A 27,933-nucleotide genomic window follows, 5' to 3' on the forward strand; every position below is an offset into this window, starting at 1 on the left:
TAGACAGTGAAGAAAATAAACATTGACAAGCAAAAATAAGCACATCAACAAAAACACAACTGGAAGGGGAAAATCTTGTGTACGCAGTTACAGTATTTTATGAACTAAACTCATGATACTACATTAGTCTTAGTCAGTAGAGGGCCACCTTATCTTCCTGTAGAACAAGGTTTGTCCATTACAGAAGCAAGGCTGCGTTTCCTACAAAATTCTGCACAAGAACCAGCTATTCAGACTCCTCCCATCAGAGCAGAACAGCCTTATAATATACACTCAATCCCTCTGGATCAAAAATTACCATATTCTTCACAGTTCTCAAATGGAATTTAAACTGCAAGGCAAAGCAGCCTGAGCCAGTTACATACTGATGCAGAAGTGTCCCCTAGTGTCAAAAAGGGATCAATCATCTCAAAGATGATGGCTCTTAATCCGTGAACTTTTCTCAACAGATCTGACACGTGCCAAGCATCTTACCTGTAGGCTGTGAAGCTGACTGAAGTTCCCATATTGAGCCAGTGTCCGGCACTGACACAGACCTTGTAACAGGTGGCATCATGTTCTGTTCAGATATTCTGTAATACCAACAGGAAGAGTCAACATGCCACTTCCACAGAGAGGAGTGCTCTGAACACACATGAGATTCAGTAACTTGTAACATACTCCTTTCCTTTCACACCTCTATTTAAAACAAAAATATGATGTGGACAGTACTACTGTTGAGTACTGATGATCTCAGTACTACTGATGAGTTCTCACTCATCTCAGACCTGCTGCCAAGTCAAGGGCTAAGCCAGGTACTGCTACAGTTTTGCATTTGCTGCTTATAGGCTAGTTTGAGCAGCAAGCACCTAGTACTGCAGAACTCAAATGGTAAAGCCATTCTCTTACCAGCACAACAGATCTGTCAAAAAGGCATGATTTCAGCTATAAGATTTTCTTCCTCATTTTCATAACTATTCTCTGAGGTAAAGGTTACATGTATAAAGCAAGTATTTGACATCCTGCAACTGTTTCATATTCATACAATCTTTAAAATATGTAATGCTCAAATATGAACAAACTTGAATAGGACAGACCACCGACAAGATTATAATTATCATTATACACAAGTTAGAGTATAGAAAGAATAGTATTCAGTTCAAGTCTGGGTTAACTCACCTCATCTTCAGGGCCTGGAACTGTTGTAAGAGAATAGCGAGCTGCTGCTGCTGCTGGGATGAGAGGGCTGCCTTTTGCTGCTGAGCCAGCACCTGTGCATATTGTTGTCTTCAAAAGAGAAGCAGAGAATCACTGGTATTTGTTCACTCGCTTATTTATATAATGCCCAAGTTGCAGAAGTTGCGCATAGATTCATCCTCCAGGACTAATGTCCACTGACCTAGATAATGTACATGCTAAACACTAGAGGAGACCACGGGATGGGGCCTTGGAAAGAATCAAAATACAAGAATACAACAAACTGGCCCACATGAGCAGAACCCAATTTCTCTTTACCCTCAACTATGTCAACTGGTTATTGCTGTCCAATGCTTCTCTTTAAGCTGTGCAACGCTACTTCCCTTTAAGTTACATACACATTGCTCAAAATCATCTGGTTTTGATGACTGTCCACCTACACAAATCTCTTCCCCAGTATGTCATGGCATCCCCTAGTACAGGGGGCAGGCTCTTGCCTTCCCAAATCATAAGCTGACCATCAGTATTCAAAAACCATAATCATGGCACATGCTTTCAGGACTCCTTGAAGGAGCAGCCTTATCTGATTGACTTCTCTTCTCCAAGCTCCCTACAAAACAAGCTGTTAGGAACTGGCCAGAACTGAACAACTGACAACTTTGGCAAAAGTGGATGACAAACTGCTTTCTCCAGCAGTCACCTTCCACTGATCTTCAAAAAGCTGAGCAAGCAGACCAAAAATAAGTTCTGCCTTCTCCATCTCCAGTTCAAAAGATGCAGAGCCTTCCCCTGATTCCAAAACATCCAAACTGCATTACAAGGACAGCTGGGATTCAGTTTGACCGTAACAGCTACCTATATAGCAGGTCTCACCAAAGTAGCTATGCATGGCACCAAAAAAGACTCTGAAAAGTGTGCCTGAGGTAGCCACACTCTGTCCTAATCCTGTAGGCTACCGAGCCTCTGGTGTTTGTGAAAGCAGGCTATTGCTGTTGGAGGTGAAGCACTCCCAGCCCCACTGCCCAATGATGATTAAACCCAGATGATTAAAAATGCAGAGCAGAACACAGCCACTGGAAGATCTCTGGGACTGGCAGTCTTACTGTATTAAAAGATGCTGATACTGGAGGTGCTGCATTTGGATCAGGGCCAGCTCTTGTTGTCTAGTCAGCCGCTCTTGGTCCAGCTCACCCTGTGTTTAGGAATAAAACATTCTATTTTAATAACATATATAACAACAGTAGTATATTGCAAATGCAAGCAATGTAAAAGTTGCATTCTGAACTGAAAAGACAAAGAAAATAGAAAAATATCTAGACAGAGATTAACATTTACAAAGCCTGTAGTATGATGACTGAAATACCAGCACTTGTATGTATCACAGGACCAAGCCTTCTAGCCACAGACATGGGAAAACAAACATTTTTTAATTGAGTGTCTTTTGTCCTCTTAAAAGTTAATTTAACACAGGGTTCAACTGTGGTGCTTGGAACAGCTGCAATTCCACGACAGAGCAGTTGACACGTAACAGTTCAATTTGTTACAGGACTATCTGAATATTGTAACTGTCACATAATTACCAGATGTGGAAGCGGTGCTGGACCTGGAGTGAAGGGAACCCTGCCCCACATTTTCATGATGTCTCCAAGTGGCTGGAAAGTCTCATCACAGGCTCTCTTAACCAACAGCGACATAGTGAAGTATCCAGCCTGGAACCACTCTGCCATCTCCTGATTACTGAAAGGACCTGAAACAACACCAACCAATACACATGGGGGGGAAGGGGAAGTAAGACCAAGTTGAGCACGCTGGAAAAAGAGCATGGTGCTTAACACAGTACCTAGCATCAGGTGATCCTATCCATCTCCTCCACTTGTCTGGACAGACAGCACATTCAAGGCTGGAGAGTCAATGCACATATCTAGATCTTTACAGCGGCTACAGCATTCCCCCAGATAGTCTTTACTGAAAAGTGCACGACTGCTTTTACCATGCGCTGGAGGGAGACGAGTCAGCTCTGAGATAAAAGCCAAGCAACCACGGTGGTGTGGAGCTTGATCCAGCTAATACACATCCTGCCTTCCAGCAAAGCTCACTACCTCGGGCTCAGCATCAGGCTGACAACAGATGCAATTTCCAGTTTGGCCTCAGCAGTATCCGCTAGCTGACAGTGCTAAAAGCACAAGCGCTACTTTCCCCACACACATTGCACAGATAATTAAACAATCTTAGCCTGTTCCAACTCTTGCCTTCAAATCAAGAAGAATTTTATGTTTTATAGAAGTTTTGCTTCTGGAACTTAGCAGATGAGCACATCCGCCTCTGAGTGGAAGATTACATTTTTTAAGATCATGAGGAAATCTGTTTCTCTTTCCTTTCTCAAAAAGCTACACTTGTTTTCCTCTTTTCCCTGAGAAAGATGTCAGTCACTCCCTTCAAAGGAGGACTCCTGTACGAATTTTACACATCCAAATGGCCACAAAGCCAGGATGAAAAATAGGTTATTTAACAGAGTAAGAATGACATGAATAAAAGTTTTGCAAAAATATCTGCTGAAAAGCAAGAACGTTCAGTAATTCTTGCCTTCTCTGTAAGAAGTATCTTTAGAAGGTAATTCCTCCCAGGGAACATGAAACCACAAGAGGTATCCCAAGAAAAAATGATGTGGGAGTGTTTACTTCTGGAGATCACATTCAAGGAAGTACTTACTCCAATGAAAAACTGTTAGGCCATCACTGAGCAATAAACACCCAGCAGCGACTAACATACAGTTTGAAGCACACTGAGGAAATAAAAACACTTTATGGTTAACATCCTTTAAGCTTGAAGGGGTGACAAGAAAACTCTAAAGATATGTAATACCTGCAGATAAGAAACTGGCACAGATCCCACAAATAACACCCCTACAAATCCTGTCTCGAGTTCATAGCTAAGGAAGTCATCCACACTAAACAGCGTTAGCAACTACTCCTCAGTGAAGTACAGCAAGTAAGGAACTCACTGCTTAACTGCATTTTTGGGAGGCAGCTAAGCAGCTGCTAAAACACAGCCCTGAGACCTCCAAAAGAAAAGAACCTTCTGAAAGCAAAGCTGCAAGTATCTATACAAAAGGCCTGTTCCAACTTTCAGCGCAAAAAAATTTTAGATTTCTTAAGCAAAAACTGCAAGCATAAAAACAGTTATTTTCATTATTATTACATGAACTAATAATGCACTGGCTGCACGTACAATTCAAGCTGAAATTATGCGTGAGCACTGGCTTGTGAAAACTTGTTTTCTCTTTGCTCTAGATTCTAAACAAATTACTGTTCCCTGAATACTCAGTGCCTTCAGGCTGAGACTAGAAACCTGATTTCAATGTTTCTCATGAATTCTTCAACAAGCTACTGAATGGTCACATTCTTGTTTTGTTTCCACTATTATCTGGAAATCTGAGTAACTATTGGCATGAAAAACAGGTTTTAGTCTAACCTCAGTTTACAGAAACATGAAGTGACAGCAAACCTTAGCCACGATAAAGTACAATTCTGGAGATGAGGCACGCCGAGCTGATGGGAGCAGTGATGGGTAGAAGATCTATTTTCAAAACCTAATTCTAGAGTGATGAACTCTCTGTGCTGCTTTTGTAAGAACAAGCATCAGTATCTGTTGGTGGTAATTTTGTGAAGAACTCTAACAGTTCTGTGAAACAAAAGAGGAAGTGTAAAGGGCACAGACCTACCCTGAATTTCTCCTTGGGGATCTTTGTAGTACCACTTCTGCATGGCTTCATGGAACAACGGCATAGAAGAACCCTTTGCTCTGTGCTCTTGAATTTTTGCTGCTAGTCTTTCATCATCAAGGGCACTGTCCTGCAGGTATGCCACCATTTTCTCTGCTTGCTGCAGGAGACATCAAAACCAGCAAGGAATACAAGAGTAAGCTGTGTGCTTACAGATTTGAAAAGGAGTGCGCCAAATACAACCACCTTGTACTACCCAGTGCTCAAGAGTGTACCAGCCAGCTCAAGGACTGGTGTAACTACACCACAAACCCTGAGCTCAGTCTACCACCTTGTCAGAATCATGAATAAGCGTGGTTCACCTGCTTAAGTAAAGCTTTAAAACAACTTGCCAAGAAGGTCCCCCACAGTACCATGGTGCAAAATAAAACAGGTATGGGAATACTAGCATGAAAAATGCTCTACATCCCAGTAGCAGTAAACTTCCATGAACACAGTTTGCACTTTATGTATTTTTTTTCTTTAAAAAACACATTGGGCATACTGGTTTATGTCTCTCGAGGCAAATGGTAAGGCTACTTGACAGTGGTCATGAGCACTGGGATCTGTAGCTATTTAACACTGGGTATAGCACCCTTATTCAGAAAAATACTACATAAGCTTGAATTATTCTCAAAAAAAAAATAATGGAGGGAAGAAAAGTAGCTTTCAGTATACATTGTGAGGTGTAAAGTTTCAGCTGCATTTTTGCTTTTATGGGCTTTAAGTACTTTTTGCATTCCACATTCCTCCAGTCTCATGATTGTCAACAACAAAGGAATTTGAGAGATTTTACCTGCTCTAGGTGTTTGAGGCCCTCTTCATCATCTGGGTCAGTGGGAATGTTGCCCATGCCGGGAGCAGCTGTGACAGGTGTCTGAACTGGCCGCAGAGCAGGATTTGAATTGGAAACAGGAGGAGAAAGATGAGCAGGAGAAGCTGCGTCTGCAGAAATCTGTGGCAAAGGTTGAGCAATAGAAGCCAAATCTAAAGAAAAAAATGTTAAAATTAGTTCATTATCTTTAACATAAATGATTTTTAAGAACTTACTGTAGAAAACATTCAACAGATCAAAATTAGCACCAAAGCAAAAGTGTTTTCAGATCTTCCTCTGTGGACGGCTGCACACTAGTACTGTTTACAGCACAGGCACCAACCTAACTTCAAGGAACAAACAGTGCAGAACTCGGCACATTTCAGCATATCCCATTCCCTGGCCACACATTTGTCCAGACTGATCTGCTCTGCCACAATGAGGCACATCCACAACTAGCTCATGTTTCTCTAGACTACATTACAATGTGAAGTACAGGGCACTGCAAGCATTTGAGATAGCACATCAAACAAATCTTGTATTTATAGACCAGTTGGTGAATTCCAGCTTTACATCACCATATTCCAGTCCTTGCCTCTTAAAAGAGGCCAAGACTAATCACAACGAGTAATGGAAACTTACTAAATTTATCAAGTTTATTACCTTCCCCTCTGTTGGACATTTTGGCTGGCGGTGTATTCTCTGTTCGATTCTCTTTATCTTCTGTTTTTTCTGTTCTTTCTGGCACAGACTCTTCTTTCCTTTCAAAAAGGCTCGTCTGCAGTGGGTCTGGAGGCTGGGATTTCGGTGGGGTATCTGACCTGGCAGCCGGTGAAGATGTCTGGACTGCTTCTTCCACTGCTTCTGTAACATTGCATGGTTCTACGTAACTGAATTACAGCAATTCTACACTGCAGCACAGAAGAGATGCATGAGAAGTCCCCCCTTACCTGCCACTACTCCCTCTGTTTTCTCCCCCTCTTTCTTGGTGGTCTTTTCATGATCTTTGGCTTCTTCATTGTGGCTCCCTTCAGAATCAGATCTTTCTTCTCCTTCCTCCACAGGTCGGAAGTCCATCTCCTGTTCCTCAGGGATTGGCTCCTTCTGCACCTTCTACAAAGTCAACATAATCATCCGTAATCCACCTGACACAACACGACATTTGCTCAAAGTGAACAAAGGGCCAAGACAGCTCTTCACCTTTAAAGAGTGAAATGCTCCAGAGGAGTCAAATGTTCCCATTTCTTCTTCTGCATCTTCTAAGCACCACTCAGGGAGACTGTCCCTGTCGTCATCCATGCTCCCACTCCCACACCGTACTCGTCGATAACCCCGTTCATCATCTCGTTCCCGGAAATCAAATTCAAACCTCCGCCGTCGCTCCATGTGTTCTCGCCAGCCTGCAGAACGAGGGCCGTCTAAGGTGGGGGGAAAGTAACTTTACAAGACAGTCCCGGGGGTAGCAGCTTACTTGGAAGGGTGAAGGGTTGGGTGAAGAGATGACAAACAGTGACAGAAAGTCAGAAAGCCCCTACAGGGTACACCTGTGTACAGGCACCTTAAAGGACAAGGGAAAGGAGCATCTTACCATTAAGGAGGAGACTTTCAAATATTGTCCACTGTATATCCCCACACTATAAATGGTATTAAGCATTAAAAAAAAACATGTAAGGCTAAGAAAGCTGGGCTACATAATCTAAAACACGCTGGAGCACCCAAATAAGACAAGCGACACCAGACGCTGATTGAACTTACCAGCTATCATTGAGTTAAATCTTTTTTGGCATCTTTGTATGTGTAAGATTTTATATTTTCTTTTGTGCAAGGAACAAACCACCCATGCTTTTTTCCTCCTGCCCTCAGAGACACTTTTGTGCATATATGTGAAAAATGGACTGATGACTGTTCAAATACCTTTGAAAGGACTGTTAAGTCTCTTGAATGGTAATTTTTTAGCCATAGAATACTGAAACTTGGAATGATAATAAGGGAAGGGGGAAAACTTTCCAAATTAAAGTATAAATTTTATTTCACTTTTCTTTCTAATCTAGTCAGAAGAAACCTTAATTCAGCCAAGCTTCAAATCCTCTGACTGCAATATTGCTATTTAAACTGTAAAGAACTTGCTGCTAAGGAAAACAAACTGGGAGTGAAAGGATTGTAAACAGCTTTTCCATCCAACAGAAGCTATCTTTACCAGAAAGGTGCGAAGTAAAAATGAAAGCATCTTCGTTTTTAGTGCTTTTAGTGGTGGCTGTGTTCTTTTCTGGAGAAAAAATTACTTCTTTGGTCTCAGAATTTGTGCAATCAGTGCAGTCCCACTGTTTATCAAATGACTAGCAAAAAATTCACAGTAAAGAGGAGAAACTGTTCCATTCATTTCATATGAATGACGAATGTTTCCACATCAATCCTAAGTATCAACTATGCAAAAATCCACCTTTGTCTCACAAGTACAGGAAATGTGAAACCAACTCCTCCTAGAAACGTTATGAACTTCATATTTTATCAAGGGAACACAAAAGGTTAGACCTTAACAAAGCTTTCACTGTACCATATGTGCTTATTTGCCAATAATTCCACTGTATAACTTAAACCTATGCTTCTAGTTATGCCTTGGAAACAAATAAATAACATTTTCGGTATGCAAAACTGTCAAATCAATGTTCTGAGGCAAGCTTTTTAATGTCATTAAGAAAATAAGGCACACTAAGTTTACACTTATCCCATCTTTTCTGCCTGCTTTAAAGTAGTTCTTAACATCTTAGGCCTATTATGCCAACCTCTTGTTCATCAATAATTTCTCAAAAAATACTTAAGCAAAGACAAAGGCTCACTGAAGATGCACTAATGGAGTAAGTGCTTCAGAGAGCTCAAAATAACCATTTCATGCATCCTCTGCAGGAGAGGATGCCTGCATCATGCCCCGTGCACCTCTTCCCAGAGCGCCCTGGCCTCCAACCTAGCGTGAGCTCAGGAGGTGCAGGTTTCTAAGGGCCTTCTTTTCAAGCAATTCATACATATGAACATCTCATTAAAATGCTGTTCAATTTTAAAACAACAAAAGCATCTCTGGGAGCAACCAGGAACTAAGCAGGGCAACACAGTCTACCTAAAAGGAAAGGCCCGACACCGAACTGGCCTCAGAAGCAGTGTTAAGGTCACTTCCCCTCTCCCCATCAGAATATCAACACATCAAAACCAGGACCTCCTTTGGAAGTGGAAGGCTGATTCCGAGGTTTAAGTGTGAGAGGCTCCTGACAATCGGACTGCCTTTCCCATTAAAACCACCAGCAGACGTCTCCTCAGCACAGCCAGCAATGTCCATGTCAGGTTTCCCAGTATATGGAAAAACAGAGCTACGGCCTGAACCTGGCAGTGCCACATCCTACAAACAGGTGAATATCTCTGCCTGTTTGCTATCCTGGGGCTCACAAATAGCTAAGCATCTCTTCTCCAGCTCTCTTTTGTACAGAAGAGGAAAATTCAGTACTAAGAACTTTCTGTGCAGCTGTAAATGGGCCATCCTGAGACCATGCATTGAGAAGAGCCTTGATTACTTTTACACAAGTCACATCCCTACACCAGGAGCACAGGTGGGACCCAGAAACATCATTTTTGAAGGTGAATTCTAAGCATTTTGTTATTTCCAGGTATCTTCAAAGTTCAAATTAAGAACTTAAAGAGATTTTGTTTACCATATGATCTGCTTGCAAAGACTTAGTCACACCACCTGCTTTTCTCACCCACACATTTTTCAGAGCTAGGTGGACAGGTAAAAAGAAGAGCTAAGTGGAACAGGCACATGCTCTTGTTTTTTAATAAGAACAGAAGTTTATAAAAGCCTAGTTAGAACACAGTGAGCAGTTCAGGTGTGAAGTACAGGGCTGCCAATCTTTACAGCAAGCCAAAGTCAAGGCAAATCTTAAATTCTTAGCTAAAGTTTTTTAACCAGCAGTTACGACACAAACATATCTTTAAGTTCAGTCCTATAATATCATTAGGCACCATTTATATGACCAAGTTAAAAGAAATAATTTTAAGCCAAATTTATGGTGACATTTCAGGTAAAAGAAAGGACTACCGGCTGTTTCAGAAAATCCAAGTACACTTTAGTCTCAATCATTAATAGCTCTCTCAAAAGTTATATTCTCTAACTCAGAAATTTCCAATGTATACTAAAACAATACTAAAGACAAAGGAATTGTACACATTTACTTTTTTGGCATATACTGTATATAAAACTACTTTTTATTTTGCTCAGTTTTAGAGCAAGATTCTCCAATGTACTTTAGCTGCTTTAAAATAGTCAAGCAGCACAAAGCACAATAGCCAAAAAAATAAGAAGTCTACTTGATTCATAGCAGTTGATATCGAAAATGGAGTGAACCAAGACGAATTTGAAAAGCTTTTCAAAAAAAAAAAGCAGCAACAAAAAAATCTTTATATGAGATTACAGACTAAGGCCTCTCTAAAATGCTTTTCATAAAAAAGATCTTAATAGAGTTGCCTAAGCAAAGAAAAAAAATCATATCGAAGAAATTTTAGGCAAGAAGAGATGATCCCTATTCCATAAGGATGACTTGGTAACAAAAAACTAAGACCATCTATACATCATTCACTAGTTTTGAGGACCACAAAAGCTTTGTGTATGTATCTGATAAAATGGACTTGCTCTGCAATATCGAAGGGCAGTCATTGTGTGAATGCAAGAACTGGAACAACAGAAAGAAGGGGCTTTTTAGGTAAGCAGTCATTAAATCTTTTAAAGGATGGCCAAAAAAAAAAATTTAAAATCCAAGAGAACTTCGAAGCAGCCAGTGAATTTAAAGCTATGGTAACATTCCTCTAACAGATAGTTAACCCAGTCTAAAGATCCTATTCCACATCTACAATAGCAGCAGTACCACATTTACCCAGAACTAGCAAAACAACTTTTCCACTGTATACACCAAGGAAAGAAGCCTTCTCATCAGATTCCTAGTCCCAGTGCACAAACAGTAGTAGAAAAAGTAGAAAACCCCTTAAACTCTGACTGGAAAAGCCTGGTGATGCAATCCAGACAGTTTTTATGCTGCAAAACCAGACAAGTTTACATCCTTCTGAACTAAGCAGTAGGAGGAAAAGAGCATTAGGCTCGTCTATTTTCAGGAGAAGTGTGACCAATTTGCTTCTTCACTTTACTACCAATACCCAGAAGATCCCTCACTTCATATGAGGCATAGCCATGTGAGAGGAGAACAGTTTAAACAGAACATGGACACATGACAGATCCCTTCAACCATGTCAAGGAAGTTAACTTTAGCTACAATAAATCAGACCACAGCATCTCAGAAAATGAACTTGGGAACACAAGACTGCTTCAGCAGAAGCAGCCCATCCTCTTGATCCTTTGTGCCTATTAAGAAACGCCCAAAGTGAGCAGATGTAGGTCAGCCATCCTGCAGTAAACACAGCTGAAGGAGCAAGAGGAATTCAAAAGCTGGAAAAACAATGGTCTGTGGGAATCAAAGTATTCTTTGCTTAACAACAGAAGATACACTCAAGCCTGATAACTGCTACTTTGTTCTAAACTGTTCTCACCCAAAAGAAAAAAAACAAGTAGCATACAATCTAGCAGGGAATATGCAGAGCCAAGCCAAAGGAAAGTCCAGCTAAACAAATCATGACAGTACTCTGAAGACATTTCTCTATTTTTAGCAGGACACATGATTAGTACTATTACCTAACAGCAGAATTAAGCACAAAGAAGCAGTTTAAGCCATGCCAATTTGAGTTAAACTCACTGTTTAAAGCAAGAATGTGATTAAAACAGTTTTGATGGCCCTGTGGCTACTACTAACAGGAGAATTCAAATACAGCTCTGACCAAAGCTGAGAGACTAGTACAATACAGCTGTCAACTATCTCAAAATGAGCAACTTCTCTGCAGATCCATAGAATTCTTAGAACAGGCTTTCTATTATACCTGCTAAAACTTGTAAGTGAAGTTAGTTGTCTACTACAGTGAAAATTCAAATGAATTTTTAAAACCTTCCTCAGAACATCTTCCAAAAAAGTTCAAGACACGAATGAACTTCTGAACTTTGAGGTCTATGCTGCCTTTTAAGCTAAAGCATGCAGGCTTGTACTTGCAAAACACTCCACTCCTGAGTATCATGCTGCATCTGATCATCATGAGGTACTATCGTAGCTGGCCTGATGTCATCTGAACTATGTAACAAAGCAGCAGTGTCTAATGAACAATCGTGACTAAACACTGGGGAAAAGAAAATGACATTCTTCAAAATTTGCCCCATAGCCCTGCTCTAAATAGCAAACATCTGATAACAAATTTAGCCTTGGGCTCACTGCTCAATTTTAGTACAAGCTAACAGTTGTTTTGAGGGAAGAGTAATACGTAGCTGTGGAGAGGGCTAGGAACAGAGGTAATGGTTGCTCACAACCCTCATAGTACTGAAAACCCTTTGGGGTGTTGAAAAGGGTGATAGACTCATTGTAAGAGCAAGTGTGACTTTTTTTAATGGAAGAAAAGAAGCTGTCCACCTCAGCCCCAGAAACATCCCATGCTTCCTTTGCTTCCCTAGAAGATGTAACAGTAGAAGAGCCACAAGCCTCCCTTGGTTCCCCAGAAGGCCTCTGCAGCCAAAAGATATCTATTGTGGGATCTTGGTTTTGGGTATGACTGGCTGGCAGCATCTTTTCCAAGTAGAAGGAAACAAAAGTTCCAGCTATAGTACTCAAATATCAAGCTCTGTTTTGCACTTCTGCTACTCTGGCAATGCAATATTGGAAAGCAAGCGAACTAGATTGACTTTGTCAGGCCAGCGAAGGGCAGAATAACACCAAACAGATGCCTGAAATTTAGCAAGACAAGACATCTTGTAACTAACTACAAGATGCATAGTGCAATGTATTCTGAAATTTCCCAAGGATGCCTCTTGGCATTGCAAAGACATTTGGAAAACTAGAAAGAGGCCAACAACCTGAATGGTTGAGTGTCCACATCATTCATCAGCCTTAGACATGCTGCCCAGCGTGGGGAACCCCTTAGCACGACAGCCACAGAGGAACACTACTATTAAAAAACCCAAGCACATACACACCTGAAGCACAACACAGACAAGCACATGCCTGAAAAGTATTGTTCCCCTAAATGTGTTAGGGTATTGAAGACATTAAAAAGAAACAAAAGGCACATAATTATGTGCTAATCGTTTTGTGACCAAGAGCCCTGTGTATGCCAAAACAGTATTTAGTGACCAAACCACATAAACCTTACCTCTTTTTGTCCCAAACTTTATGCCACCTCCCTTTCATCTACTTTCCCCATGCCCTGATTCACCCACTGACCTTTCCCTATAACCGTGGCTGCATTTTTCTCCAGATCTCCTCTCACCTGGACTGTGAGGGCGCCACCTCTCACCATCCCTCCGTGACCCAGCCAGTCGCCAACCTCCATCATCATCTTCCCCATTTTGTTCCTCCCTGAAGATGCGCCAGTTCTCGCTCTCAGAGCGTATAAACTCATGCTTCCTCCCCGCTGCTGCTGTCCCACCTTCCTCAAAGTTTGGTCTCACTGCAAAGAAAACACACGACAGTGAACACGCATCCCATCTTCAGGAACCTAGAAACAAAAGGGTTGAAATCTTGCTCCCTTAGAGGCAAAAATGCACCAGAAGTAAGTGGTGATAGGAACCTAGGAGAGGAATGGAAGTTCATGGAAGGAAACATATGGACAGAGACAGATTTAGGAAATCCCTCCACGTCCCTATGTACCTTGGGATGGAAAGACTGAGAAGAAACCACAGAAGAAAGCAAAGCATACAAATTATGACATGGATAGGAAAGACAGAGGAGGAAAAGATGGCAGTTTAAGAGACACAGGGAAGTATAAAAGGAAAGAAGCCAAAGTGTGCAGAGAGAAAGAATAAACTGCTGTATCATGAGAAGACTCATGCTAAAGGAACATGGGAATACAGTAAACTGTAAACATGACACACATTTCACATAAAGCAAACACATTTGCTACTTCTGTAAGAAGAATATGAGATCTATGTATTTAATCCAACACTACGTACAGCATTCTTGCAATGTTTTAGGAAAGACTGAAAATTTAAAGTAGGATTAAGGATTAAACAAGAAACATAGTAGTGTTAACATTATCCTGTGAATCCATCTTCTGGAGAGCCAAGGTCAGCATATTAAGTTAGAAGCAACTATACTTGAGCTCAAGGACGAGTCTACCAGAAGTTTGGGATAGTCTTTTCGTTCCTAATTTACATTAAGTTATATGTAAAATAAAACATATAAAATCCTCACGTACTTAATGAAGAGCAACACGGTCACAAAAGGACGATGTAACAATTTTTACAAAAAGAATCCACGTTATACACCAGTAACTCAGGTTAGACACACATGCTGCTTCCACTGTTGACTCATCCTGACAAGGAGACGCCACCACTGAAATAAATGGTAGCACCAGCTTCAGGACTTCTGGATTGTGTATTTCTTTAAACATGTTTAGCTGTGTAGCACCAGAATTCTCACAGGAACCACGGTGATGCCACTTCTGTGCTGTTACTAACCAGTGTTAACCTGAAATTGTGTGGTTATCTATAAAAAAAGTATTCAAGTACTAGAGAAAGCTATACTTAACGTTCCTTCTTAGAGCCTTAAAATCCAAAAATATGATATTTTGTGAAGATTGTACAGTATGCCTGCTTTCTTAGACATAAAAAAAGAAAAGAAAGCATGACTATGCACTAAGATTCTTGGGGTGGAAAGGGACATTTTTAAGAATTTAGTTTAGGAAGGATAGGAGGTTGCATTTCCCTTTCTTCACATCATGCAGCTTTTTCAGTCAATGAAAAAATGAGGAAACAGAGTATCTGAAATTCTGTGGCATATCAAACCTCCATTTAGAACTCGGGAATTCTTCCTACATAGAGAAATTGCACTCTGGAGGCAGGAAACACACACACTGCCTTTGGACCTTGTATGTGTCTTGCAGAAAAACCAACATCCCTTCACCATCTCAAAACAATGGAGGAAAAAAACCTTTTTCTTTCTCCAGCCCAAAATTTTCCACAGTATATTGTTTTAGAGAGGGACTACAGCGAGAGAGTACAGGTGGAATTCAATCCAGAGTACAAAATCCAAGGTGTTTCCAGTTTCCCATGCTCCAGGTTCACATAAAATCCTTTTACCATTGTCACAGGAACAAGTTTCTATAAGAATTTTCAAGATGGCAGGACCCTTGACCTATCAAGTAGACAGGAGAGGCAGGAAACACCCCAGTGTTTAAGATGCAAGAGTTCTTCCACCCCGATGACTACTTGAGGACCTCAGAAAGGTAACTGGAATACCTTCCTCTTATGTCATTTCTGTATAAAGGAAGAGCTAAAGCACATTGGCTAATTTAAAGTACACCATCAGTATCAACAGGCAATCTCAGCTACGAAGCCTAACGCAACCCAGATACACATTTACTTCGTTGAAGGCGACCTCTGGCTAAAGATCACTTCGGTACTTGCTGGGCTTTGAGAACAAAAATTTTCAACCAGTGTATTTCGGGAAGTCTCTGGTGATAATGGCTCCAAATAAAACAAAATTGCTGGAGACACTCAACTCCCTTCATTTGTAGGTGCAATGTTGGCAAATTTACTTATCTAGAACAGAGAAACCTTTGCAGATTAAGGTCAACACCATTCTTTTTTCCCATGCTTCAGAGAAAATAAAGACAGACAACAAGCTAGACAGAAAATCTAAGTCTGGGAAATATAGGAGGGTTTTTTTCATTTTAGATCTCTGAAAAATGTCACACAGAAGAACGTAACAGGAAGTGCAGGGAAGCCTCTCGGTACTGCTTGTTGGATAGGCTTCACGTAGCAGAAAACTAGGAGACGGAGCTACAGAGCCAAGTCAGCTGAAAGTAAAACACACAGATAATGGCCCAGGAGAGAGCTGCAATCCAACAGACCAGATGAGCCTTAAACCCAGACGATAAGGAATATGCCTCATTCTTTCTGAACTTATTTTTAAAATGCTACAAGAAAGAAGAAAAATTTATCTTCCAAAAATATCTGAGGAAAAAAAAGTTACCTAAAGAATACTGTGAGGTCTACTTTGCCACTGAATATCCATATGTTCTTAGCCCTCTGCAGATATATACATGCTATAGGCAAACCCAACGCACCTCAGGTTTTCTTAGTCCTCAAGACAGCTAGTTTTGCTCCCAAGAACTGAACTATCAAAGTCAGGTTTTGTATTCTGAACTTGCAGAAAATGGCATCACCATTTGCTGCTGTGGGGTTTGAAACACACGTCTCCACAGAGGTGACAAAACATCAAATGCTGTTTGACAAGATGAGGCACAAGTGGGATCCTGCCCCTCCTCTGACTCTAAATTCTACAGCATTAGAAATCTAAGAAACAAGTCAAGAATCAATTATAAGGGGTCGGTATTATATTCACCTGAGGATGGTATCACCTGTGATTCCAAAACCTTTCTAAACACAGCAGCGCTCCAGCGCGTCACATCAGGTGACTGTTCTGATGCCACGCTTCAGTGGAATTAAGAGACAAAATGCAGCATATCGTGATATACTTCAGTTTTCTGGTACAAGGACATGATAGCAAGCGATATTCAAAGACAGCAAGGTACGTGTCAAAACAGATCTGGCACTAGATGATCTTGAACATTAGACAGACCAGCCAAGAAACTAGTTGTTCACAAATACAAACTGGTCACAGGTTAAGGATCAGAAAAATCAAGCTACCCAAGTGACAGAAAGACTATGACAAAACTGTATACAGGAATACTCCTCGAGCTTACGTATAAATTCATAACTTCCAAAGCCCTCACATATTGTCTTTGCAAACTGTTCCTAGACTTGAGAACACTCATTTCAGCTGAAAAGATTTAGGTCAGACAGTCAGTATTTGGCAACAGTTTAAGGATGAAAAAAAAAACTAAAATGCAATCTATGGTTTTGCTTTGGACTAATTGCCTGGACTTCCTGAAGAGAAGGAGCAGTAAAAGGGCACCTCTGTTCAAGTCTGACACAGAGCCAGCAACGGTGTTTACAGAAAACTTCAGATAGCGCCTAGTGGTATCCAGCCAAAAAAGCCTACAGCTGTGCAACCCCGAGCTGAAGGGAGAGTAACCGCAGAGAACAAGGCTGGGATTCTGGGGGACAGCCCGTGGCAACATGTTTCTGAAGAGGACTTACTAACAGAATGGCAAACAACTTCTGTCCTCCATGCTGTCAGTCCTCGTTTCCTAGGACATGTTCACTGTTTGGAAAGAGTAAACAGGAAAGCGACGACTGACAGCAATACTGTTTCCTCTAAAGAGGGGAAAAACCAGGGGAGTCTACGGAGTGCTTTGACTTGCTCTCTTCTTTCTGCTGCATGCTACATACTTCCTCAAGAGGAGGATAAAAAGAAAAACCTTTGCAGCTAGCATTTTTAAAGGAATTCAAATAACTTTGCCTAGATGTGTAATTTAGTAGCTCATTTTACAGAAGAAAAAAACAAATGACCTTAAGATGATGTTTCTGAAGGACTACCTTCTCATGAGGACAGCATTTGACATGCTAGGGACACTACAGGAACACACACATGGTGAAGTGACTCGCTCGTAACCAAAGTCAGTGACAGAGACCAGAAGTTCTGATGCCCATTTCTAGCTTCACATTTTCTCTCTCTCCGTAAAATCTTAATCTCAACAGCAGGTCTCAAAGACATACTACTCAAGTATCACTCCGTATTTTTTGCTAAATTGACCATTACCCACTGTCATGAGCACGAGTGAAACAGTAAATTCAAAGGAATTAAGAGGAGTTTAATTCCATAACACACACCTGGCAATCACACACTGTAGCTATTTCATCTGCTGTACGATCGCGTCAGATTTTCAATCCATTCAGATGAATCAGATTAGAAAACCTGTGACTGGACACCATGTACTTTCTACAGCACAAAATATAGTTTGTAAGAAAATACTGCTTGTAAAAAAAAAAAACCTACTTGTGAATAAAAGAGGCTGGCTGTAGTGGCAGTTCAGCTTTGCTGCAGTATAGAGAGAAGGGTCAAGGGCAAGCCACGTTGTCCTCCAGGCTTGCCACAGTGGTGGGAGTCCCCTTGCACTACATTATTTGCCCTGGTTCTGAAGGTCACACTATGCCTATGACAATTTTCAGTGCTGTGCCTGAACATGTATTAAAATGTTCCATACTAATGAAGCAAAGAATTAATGTTTTGCAATTTAGGGTTGGGGGGAAGGTTAAAGAAGAAAAAAAAAAACTGAGGGAGGATTTTGTTTCCTAAGCAGGAAAGTCTACATTAATAATTTTCCCAGCAGGCCTTCAGTAGTTTTACTGCAAACAACCACAGCCTTTGTTTCTCAGATCCTCTTACATCTGACGTTCGATCAAAGCCCTCACATCAGCAGCTCACCAAGGGGAAAAAAAAAAAAAGTGTGAAATACTACTGCATTACAGAGCTGTCCTCAGAGCTCAGTCTAGCAGTGCAGCGTGCTGATCACTCTGCGTGGTCGTTCAGCTAAAACATCTTCCCTAAACAACTCTTCTCATTTGATAAGTGAGTGAGAGAAGTATCTAAAGTGACAATGGTATCCTTTACTGCATGGAATCAGCAGCTCTCCCAGCCTGCACTGTTCCATTCCTAGGCTTTAGCAAAATCCTGGGATTAATTCCATGTTTTCACAAAAGGAGCAATGTGGAGATGGAAGAGAAGTGGCCAGATCTACATCTTCTGACCAGCATTAAGCTAGAGTTCAGCAACCCCCTCCAGAGACCATAGGCTGTACCATCAGCTGCAGCCCACCTTGCTGTTAACATCAACACTCAGGAGCTCAGGACCTCATGAGAAGAGGAGCTGGTGGCACCAAACAAGCAGCAGTGAGAAACAAGTTTCTCTTTTCACCTAAACAAACAGCAGTTGACACTGGTTAGGGAGAAAGTATCGGAGAACAGTGTGTGTTTTTCAGCAGCAATACGGGAACTTTTTCCCTTCAGCTTTTCCAGGGGAATTTTGGCCTTTTCAACTTTCACGTAAAACTTTAGAATTAAACAAATCTAAAAAATGATCTTGATTAAGGAGGTGAAGGGGAAGGCACCCCTTCTCCAAGTAAGTGTTTGAGGATTTCTCCTTGGCTGCTAAAGGTTTGTGTTGGGTAAAGAAACGCTCCTAACAAACCAGCATTCTTTTCCACATGATCAGAGCTAACCGGCCCCCCTGCAGGCAAAATGACCAATCAAATCAGCTTCAGATGAAAACCAACCCCCCCCAGCACTATAAACACAGGAATGAGACATACAAACCCATTTTTAAATTTTTTTTTTTTTTTTAAAAAAAAAAGATCTCTACCAACCACTTGTGGGAAGTTTCTTGTCAGTGCTGAGACCAATACACAAGACCAGCCCAGTCCTTCTCCTGGAGCCCAGGTATTCCTTTTCTCCTGCACACAAACCCTTCAGAGACTGGTAAGTACACAAAACAATCTTTCTTTTTTATTGTACGGTTAGAAATTGTTCTGCCATTCTCTAATCAAAGAAATCGAACTTGTTTTCAGGGCACAGAGCTTTATTTCTAAAGTTTGCTAAATTAAGTATCACCTTAAACAAAATGGGTTCTGATTTCCACCCCCCCTCAAAAAGAAAATGCTCTCTCAGATGACCATAGTCCTAAACAGCATACAGAGCAAAACCAAAGTCATCATGCAATATTTTTTCAGAAAGCTTTCAAGATCAACAGTGCTGGAAAGACTCTGCAGTGCTACGCAAACAGGGAGCACTTGCAAGCCCACAGCTAGGCTAGCTGGGTGTTACCCAGCCAAGGGGTATGAAAGAAGACATCCTCACCTTCTCGCTGCGTTCGCTGTAACTCAGCATTTAACTTTAGTTCCATCACAAATTAAAGAGCTTCACCTCTTCAAGCCTGCTTTTATCATTTCTAATTAAATCTCATGCCTCCAATTATTTTCAACCAATGCATTCTGACTGTGCTTATGAACACGCTGCTCAGGAAGCCATGCACAGGCACCGAGTACGAACTACGACATCCCAGAAAACCCAAGTCATTCTAGACAAGCCATTAGAAAGTCTGCATCACATAGTGCAGGACTGCTCTTCAAAAACAGCACGTTCAACAAAAAAAAAGGATGGTAGCAGACTTCCATTACTACAGCGTTACATCAAATATCCTCCCTCTTAACTCTAAATTTACTCCTCCATTAACAACACTTAAATTTGCATCCAAGTTTCTCTGTAAGGATTTAATAGACACTAGCATATTTTAAAGCCTTAACATCTAAGCAAAGTCTTGGTAAAGTTGTTCTGTTTCTCTAAAGGTGGCCAGACTAGCTGGTCCACTCAGATGCTAATTCGTAATCAATAATTAGAGTTCATATGGACCCTCACAGTATTTTCAGCATGTTGTACTATGTGAAAATATATTATACACAAAATGGAGCATTACAGATGTCCTGAAAAAGCAAGTATATAATCAGCCTTGCTTTCTGTACTATAAAGTAAGACATACTCTCCCATGTTAGCAAAATTTTGGTGAGTTTTTTTTTTTTTAAAGTGCATTCTGTGGTAAACTGTCACGGATGGTCACAAATACAAGTTCTCGCATGCTATACTTTGGGGGACTTGCTTTGAAAAGTATGACTTGGGCTCAACAAACTGAAGTTCCCACTTTTACAAGATTTACATACATAACAAGACCTGAAAATTGTTATCTGAATTCTGCAGACTGTTTGGAAAAAATGGTTCTGTCACAAACTACTCCCATTCATCTCAATGAGGCATTAGCTACAAAACCTGATGTACCAACATGTTTGAAATTTTAACTCTCCTACAAACAGCTGCAGCATAAGCTTTCAACCAAAGCAGTTACTCTTAACTGAATTACTTCCTACATTTCTAAGATTGTGCCCTAACGTAAGTTATACAGTCCAGTCATGCCATCAATACTAAAAAAACCTCAATTTCCTACTGTTAATGACAGAGCAAGGATTGCCATTCAAACTAAAAATAACAATACTGAGATTTTAATTGCATGAAAGTGCCTTTTAAAAAAAATGATAAACGGAGTTTGTTCTTGTTGCAAAGTGCAGAGGCAGCAACGCATCTGAATGGTCACAGCTTAGAGGACAGAGATGATGTTCAATCTGAAACTAGTAGAAGATTATGTGGACCCAGGTCAAGTAAAGAGGGAATGTACGCTCCCCGAGCAGCATGCCAGCACCACCTGGGTTCTAATAAATCTTCAAATTATGCTACAGTTGTAAGCAGTTTTTGCAGTTACTCCCAGCAAACGCAGGTCCTCTTGACTACTTTGCTGTCATAATGAAGCAGTGCACTATAAACTGCCTCAAATCCCTTCCAAGGTCAATTAGAACAGATTTTGTTAAGAGTAGAAGTTGGGCAGGTAGGGCAGCACTGCAGACGTCTCCAGGGAACACAGCTCCACGTAAAGGCATTCAGGTTCCTAAAAGGGTTGCAGATGCCTGAGTGTACTGAGCTGAAAACAGGCTGGAAGTGTCACTTTAAATCCCTTCAGCTGAGAAGGCAAACAAAAAGAAAAGGAAGACACTGCTGCAAGTGAGACCCCCTGCAATCCCACCAGTCTTAACAGCTGAGCTTCCTGCTGTCAAGGGAAACGCTAAGCAAGAGAAAAGCAAAGGGAAGCGATATGGTGGCATGGAGCAGCAATGTAACACAGAGCTGTTACAACACAAGGAAGATCTCCATCAAAAAGGCAAAGCGTGGGAGATCAGTGTGCCGGATCATGAATTTCAGAAATGCAAGCGATATCCTACAGCCGTAAGGCAAGGTTTTATTACACATAAAAGTAGCAAGCCAGGCCAGTTTAGAACCTGTCCGACTGCTAGGAACAGGGAAACTGTGACTTTGATTTAGAAATGTAGTACTCACCCTACCTTGACATGTCTTAGAAAAGTGTATAGAAAAAATAAGCCAGAATGAGGGACAATGGCGGTAAAGAAACTAAAAAAACAAGCTAAGAACTGACATACACACTGGAGTTGGTGATAACCATTTAATTTTCAATAGACTAGAAACAGGAAGGATTAGACACACTGAATGCATGACAAAAGACTGGTCAACATGCCAAAAGAGGTTTAGAAAAGTCATTTCTGACAGTTCCTGCCTTTCCAGTCAAGGGCTATCAGCTGGGAGATGGAAGAAGCAGCACTCCAAAGCTACAACAGTTTCACAAGTCAGGAGCCAGGAAAAGCAAAACCAGACAAACAGCATTAACATAAAGTTAAGAGATGACATTTAACAAATCTGGATTAGAAACACAGTATGTATTTAGCAGTGGCAATGAGTATTCCCCAACAAACAATGCAGAATTCTTCTTTCCAAGTCAAGGCTGCATGTCTTTCCTAAAACATACTGTTTGAAACTGGGATTAATGTGGGGACACCAAAGACAATGCTGGGCAGGGGATTGGATCAGATGGGCCAAATTGTACTTTACAACTTCATTAATTTATCACTAACAGGGGAAGAAGGTATTTATATTTTTTTACTACAGTGTGAAAGGAAAGTAGTAGACAGAAGACAATAATTCTTCTTAAATTCTAAGTCACATCTACTCTTAAGTTGACTGTGCGTCTGAGAATAGAGGATCGATCCTCCAGCCCAAGTGAACCATTTCTCACAGAGCAGCTGTTCTTTCACCTCTTATTCTAAACCAGCTGCATTGCTCTCAGAGCCTATTTGCATTTTCTTACCCATTTTTCCCATCCCAAAAAGTTGAGACTTGCGGCTCTTAAAGCCAACAACAGCTTTTGCAAGAAAAAACAGTTCTGGAACTCCAGCTTACATACTTCCAATGCTATCACTGCCATCGAATTAGATACCTTATATTTTAAACAGTCCTAGACAAGAAAAATCAGAGGACTGTCTCAAGTGAGACTAGAGCAGTAAGCTGGTTAAGCTCAGCAGGCAAATTCCTCTGTTTGGAGTCTCAAGGAGCAGAGACACAGGACTGTTGGGAAACGTGCTGCTGAAGGCTAATGGACGTCCTCTTTCTCAAGTACCGTTGAAATCTGTCAGTAATGGATCCTCCTCCATAGAAAAGGACCCCAACAACCTGATGTTGAACACTGACTAGATTTTTTCGGAGCTTTAAGTCAACATAAAGTGATTAATCACTTATCAACAAAATTGAGACCCTGCAATGCTGATAGCATTTTGCTGTCTGCACCACTCAAGCACGCTACCTTATCATTGATGTGTGAAAGGGCTGAAGCGCAGCCAAGAAAAATGTACCACATTAAAAGAAAAAAAGCATACTTGATGTATGGAACACTGCAGAAAAGGCTTCTGTCACCAGTCAGTCAGGATCAGATTCATTCTCCCAGCATATGTTTGTTTTGCAAACCCAAATTACTTGGAGGCTACGAGGCTGCCCTCAAAGTACCATAAGAATTTACACAAACACACTAGGTGGTTGTTGGGGTTTTTTTTCAAGAATGCATGAGGTTTACCACCCAGAGGCATTTTGCTCTGTAAGTGTTCTCCTCTATTCAAATAAAGGAGTGCTGCTTCCACGTACTGCTTATTCTAAGATGATAAAACCAAGACATTGTCCACAGCTCATTTTGAGCATGGTCCCCAACATCCTTCCCATTCAGAGATGCCCATTTTCCAGCTCCTTCAAGGCATCCAGAAGGGCTCTTCTAAATCTTAGCACAACTCTGCTCTACAGGCAAGTCACCACTCATCAGGCTCCTGAAGCATTTAAAATTGTATTCAGGTTATTGTAAATTCCATAACAGTGCAGCAAGACTTAGAACTGCCATTTAGAGAGCTCTATAGGAGACCAAAGATCAAACTCAGATGAAGGGGCTGGGCAGGGGATCATGCTATAAATTGAATGGACTATGATCAGAATCCCCCAAGAAAAGCAGCCTGGTACTATTGACCAGGAGAATCTCAGAAAGCCCACTGTACTCTTTGGCACAGGGAGTGGTTCTGAAATATTCCTTCTAGGAGATGAGAATTGGAAAACAAAAGTGAGTGGGAAGACAGCAAAGTCCACTCAGGCCATCATCTACTCTATGTCCTTTGACTACAGCATGGATAGGAGAAATAGCTGGGTAGTTCTGAGAACCTACAGAAGGAAAGGAAAGTCAAAATCTAGCTAATAGTGACTGTGATGTCAGTTCTCATACTTCAGTATGCATTAAGCACAAGTAAAAGAGAATGTTTTGTAATTACTAAAATTTGGTATCAATATCAAGTAAACAGTCATGAGAACTGCTGGTTTACAGGATCAAAGATCACAGGAAAGATTTTCACCTTTCATAAATTCATTCTGAAGTTCAAGATCCTTAGATCTAATGTGTTTCAAGACAGAACTAAGACAGATCCTTTGGGGCAAAAAACCTGATTCCTCTAGCCTGTTTGTACACTTGTATTATACACTGAAACAGACATAATTCAGAGAAAGGGAAAAAATGATGAGAAACATACAAAATTTACTAAATACACCATGTATAATTATGACTTGCAAAATCTATATGTATCTTTAAAATACTCTGTTCTATAATCAAGGTTCCTCACAACCTTCTAAGTAGGTTGCACACTTTAATTTTACATGAACCCCTATTTATTTTAATCTGTCCCAGGTGAACTTAAACATTCAGTATCTATAAAATGTAGGGATTCCAGTAGCCAGTGTCTTTTCAAAAGACACTCAGCATCTCTGACAAGTTTGGCAAGTTTCAAGGTTTAAAAGTAAACACAGGAGCCTAACATGTCAAATACCTACAAGTATCCATTTTGCTTCCCACAATTCCACCCTCACCCCTTAATTCCCATACACTTGCTGTCCTATTTTCTTATTTGGTCGCTAATAAAAAAATACACTGCTTAGGCAGACTAAACTTCAAGTTCTATCACAGTATATTTTCAGTATTGGTCTCCTGCCCTCTTTTTCCCCAATCCTTATATAAACAGCCTGACTCTCAGAAGCAGCTCTGCCCTGAATACTGTAATTCTGCTTAACTGGACATGGTGGGTGCAGACAGTAGCCATTTCCTGAGCTAGGAAAGTCTGAAAGGGCTAGTAGGTAAACTACAGTATTGCCCTAAAATGCATAAACATGTCAGAGAAATAATATAATAAATATTATTTCCATAGTACTATTGTTACTAGTATTCATATCAGTATCAGTAAACTCTCATACTCTGCTAAAAAGAAGTTACAAAACCTGATATAATCAGACAAAATTCAGTTACTTTTCAGATGCAGCATGCCTAACCCCATCCTACTCACCCCTAAAGAACCAAAGCATGTGACTCAAATGTAAATTTAGGAATGTAAAGTACGAAAGTTATATTTAAACAACTAAGCAGGGAAAATCTGAGAAGCAGTCAGAGTTTTAAACTTAATCTTTTCTAGCAAAGTATTACCACAAACAGTGGTAAATTCCTCTCCAGGCTCCTGACTTAATCTTCTCTGGATTGCAATGTATAAGCCCTCCTTTGTTGGCTGCAGTATTTTGACCCCTGCTGATGTGTCAGAAACTGTGAACATTAGGCAAAATATAAACACGCTGCAGTGTATCAGATTTTTTTCCTTTTTGCCTTTTCCAGAAGATGAGAACAGATATGATGGAGAGCAATAACACCAAATCCAGTGCTCCCCTCCTGACCCACAGATACCTGAGGATGGTCACTAAGGATGGACACAGCACATTCCAGATGGATGGTGCCCAAGGAAAAAGTCTGGCATACCTCCGAGATGCATGGGGAGTATTGATGGACATGCGCTGGAGATGGATGATGCTTGTCTTTTCGGCTTCCTTTGTCATTCACTGGCTAGTCTTTGCAGTGCTTTGGTATTTGCTGGCCGAGATGAATGGGGACCTGGAGCTGGACCATGATGCTCCACCTGACAACCACACTATATGTGTCAAGTACATCACCAGTTTTACAGCTGCTTTCTCCTTCTCGCTGGAGACGCAACTCACCATTGGTTACGGCACTATGTTCCCGAGCGGGGACTGTCCCAGTGCTATTGCCCTGCTTGCAATACAGATGGTCCTGGGGCTCATGCTAGAAGCCTTCATCACAGGTAATGCTTCATATTTAATCTTCAGATAGAATAGGTGTAACAATTAGATTTAAGAAATTGAGCTAGAAATAGTGATCATACTCATATCTGAAAGAACAACTAAGTCACAACAAGGATGATGAGATTTCAGCTACGTAGTAGCAAAAGTTGAACACCTTTCATTAACAAAAGACAAACTAAGTGATACCAAGACTTGGACTTAAGAGTTCCACTATTCATTGGCCAATACTTGTGGCAGCTCCCCGCTTATCACTCTCAATCACTTATTTCTTATACCATTATCTCTCAGTTTTTTCCATGGAATTACAATATTTAAAGTCAATTTGGTTTTATTAATAGTTTTAAGGTTTACTTTTGTCTAGCTGAAGTAATTTTGTTGATCTTTAACTCAGCGTTTAAGTACTCCTCAGTACCCGATATAATGAAAATTTTTACAATGTCACAGCTATTTCGAGGTATTTTCAGTTATTTAAAATAATTTTCAGGTTTAAAGTATTTCAACAGACTTGAAAAATACACAGGTTAGTTCACTGTGTATTAAGAAAGAGCTTCTCCAGCAGCAGAAATACCAAAATCAGGTACTACTACCAATTACAGTAAATCAGGGCAAGCTAACAGCTCTCCTCCCTACAGCTACAGTTCACTCTCCAAATATTAGTAAGTGAACATAGTTTAGAAGAAGCAGCATTTTAGGAAAGCTGTACTTTTTAAACAAAAAATGGGTTAGTGTTGACACAAGCCTAGCAGTTTTCAAACATGCAGGCTGAGGCTAGAAAGATCATGTCCACCCAAGGCTGCTTCTGTTCCTCTGGACTGTTTCACAGGGCTCAGAGGCCGCAGGGGACCAACCCAGACACGATGCTCATATTCAGTTTGTTCTTCTCCATGATGCAGGTGCTTTTGTGGCAAAGATCGCCCGACCAAAGAATCGGGCGTTCTCCATCCGCTTCACCCGCTCTGCCGTGGTGACACACACCGAGGGGAAGCCATACCTTATGTTCCAGGTGGCCAACACGCGCTCCAGCCCACTGACCTGTGTCCAGATTTCTGCTCTACTTTACCAAGAACAAGAGAATGGGCAGCTGCACCAAACTAGTGTTGACTTCCACCTAGACAGCGTTACTTCCGACGAGTGCCCTTTTTTCATCTTTCCACTGACCTACTACCACTCTATCACTCCATCCAGCCCCCTGGCTGCTCTCCTCCAAAGAGAAGCTGCCCACCATTTTGAGCTGGTCATCTTTCTGTCAGCTGTGCAGGAGGGCACAGGAGAAATCTGTCAAAGGAGAACATCCTACCTCCCCTCAGAGATCATGCTGTACCATCGCTTCGCCTCCATGCTAGCCCGCAACGCCAAAGGTGAATATCAGATCAAGATGGAGAATTTTGACAAGACTATTCCTGAGCTCCCAACTGCAGCTGACTCAAAGAGTCCGAAAAGGACTGACAAGGAGATCCGCATCAATGGACAGCACGCCGACAGCTTCCAGCTCTCCGAGACTGGCCTCACAGAATAGAGAGAGCAGACTTTGAACTTTGTGCTTTTTTAATTATTTACATTAAACTTTCAGGTTCCATTTACAACCTTCCTTCCTTGTCTGCCCTGCCATCTTCTACTGACCCTTCCTCTTGTACTCCCATCCTTTTGATTACAACATGATATGCAGAGTAAAGAGAACTAGTGTGCTGGTGTAAGCAGAGCAGAGGCTGGATTAACCATCCAGGACACAGTCAGGTAGAAGAATCACAGTACTAATTCTTGGAAATTAAAAGAGCTACCTGCTGAATTCACCAGACTATGATTAAAGCTGCACTGACCCTGAAAGGAGAGACCTTCAAAACTCCCAAAGCTGACCAAAATCATAATTAACCAGCTTGTGACAGAGTGGACAACAACACAAAAGACAAATCTCAGTCAAAACCAATATGGAGTCATTCAGTAAACATATCAGTCCTGGGATAAGCAACTGCTCATCCAAGATCCTAATTTTTCTGTTCTCTTAACTCTTTGGGGATACAGGGTTGTATCAGTTTTCAGATG

At 41.0% G+C, this 27,933-nt stretch overlaps 2 protein-coding genes across 14 annotated transcripts in view; one reads left to right on the forward strand and one right to left on the reverse strand.

Annotated features, from left to right (window-relative positions):
- Positions 1-27,933, reverse strand: part of GIGYF2 (GRB10 interacting GYF protein 2) — a 90,585-nt gene that overhangs the window by 27,654 nt on the left and 34,998 nt on the right. For 8 of the 13 annotated variants that reach the window (XR_011049889.1, XM_068421021.1, XM_068421018.1 and 5 more), the window contains 10 exons: positions 13,149-13,328; positions 6,951-7,168; positions 6,701-6,863; positions 6,414-6,614; positions 5,733-5,923; positions 4,898-5,057; positions 2,757-2,923; positions 2,280-2,368; positions 1,159-1,266; positions 475-572 (listed from right to left, as the gene is read on the reverse strand). Coding sequence is in view for 12 of the 13 variants with exons in the window: in XM_068421021.1 (XP_068277122.1) it covers positions 475-572; positions 1,159-1,266; positions 2,280-2,368; positions 2,757-2,923; positions 4,898-5,057; positions 5,733-5,923; positions 6,414-6,614; positions 6,701-6,863; positions 6,951-7,168; positions 13,149-13,328 (1,575 nt within the window). In the remaining variant the exon portion in view is untranslated. The remainder of the gene's footprint in view (positions 1-474; positions 573-1,158; positions 1,267-2,279; positions 2,369-2,756; positions 2,924-4,897; positions 5,058-5,732; positions 5,924-6,413; positions 6,615-6,700; positions 6,864-6,950; positions 7,169-13,148; positions 13,329-27,933) is intronic. The other 5 variants (XM_068421019.1, XM_068421016.1, XM_068421024.1 and 2 more) reach the window with 2 other exon arrangements.
- KCNJ13 (potassium inwardly rectifying channel subfamily J member 13) lies at positions 19,084-27,409 on the forward strand. Its single transcript, XM_068421026.1, has 3 exons — positions 19,084-19,260; positions 25,412-25,892; positions 26,787-27,409. The coding sequence occupies exons 1-3, from the start codon at positions 19,084-19,086 to the stop codon at positions 27,407-27,409; spliced, it is 1,281 nt and encodes a 426-aa protein (XP_068277127.1).

The sequence above is a fragment of the Nyctibius grandis genome, chromosome 32, assembly GCF_013368605.1.
Source record: "Nyctibius grandis isolate bNycGra1 chromosome 32, bNycGra1.pri, whole genome shotgun sequence".
Lineage (NCBI taxonomy): Eukaryota > Metazoa > Chordata > Aves > Nyctibiiformes > Nyctibiidae > Nyctibius > Nyctibius grandis.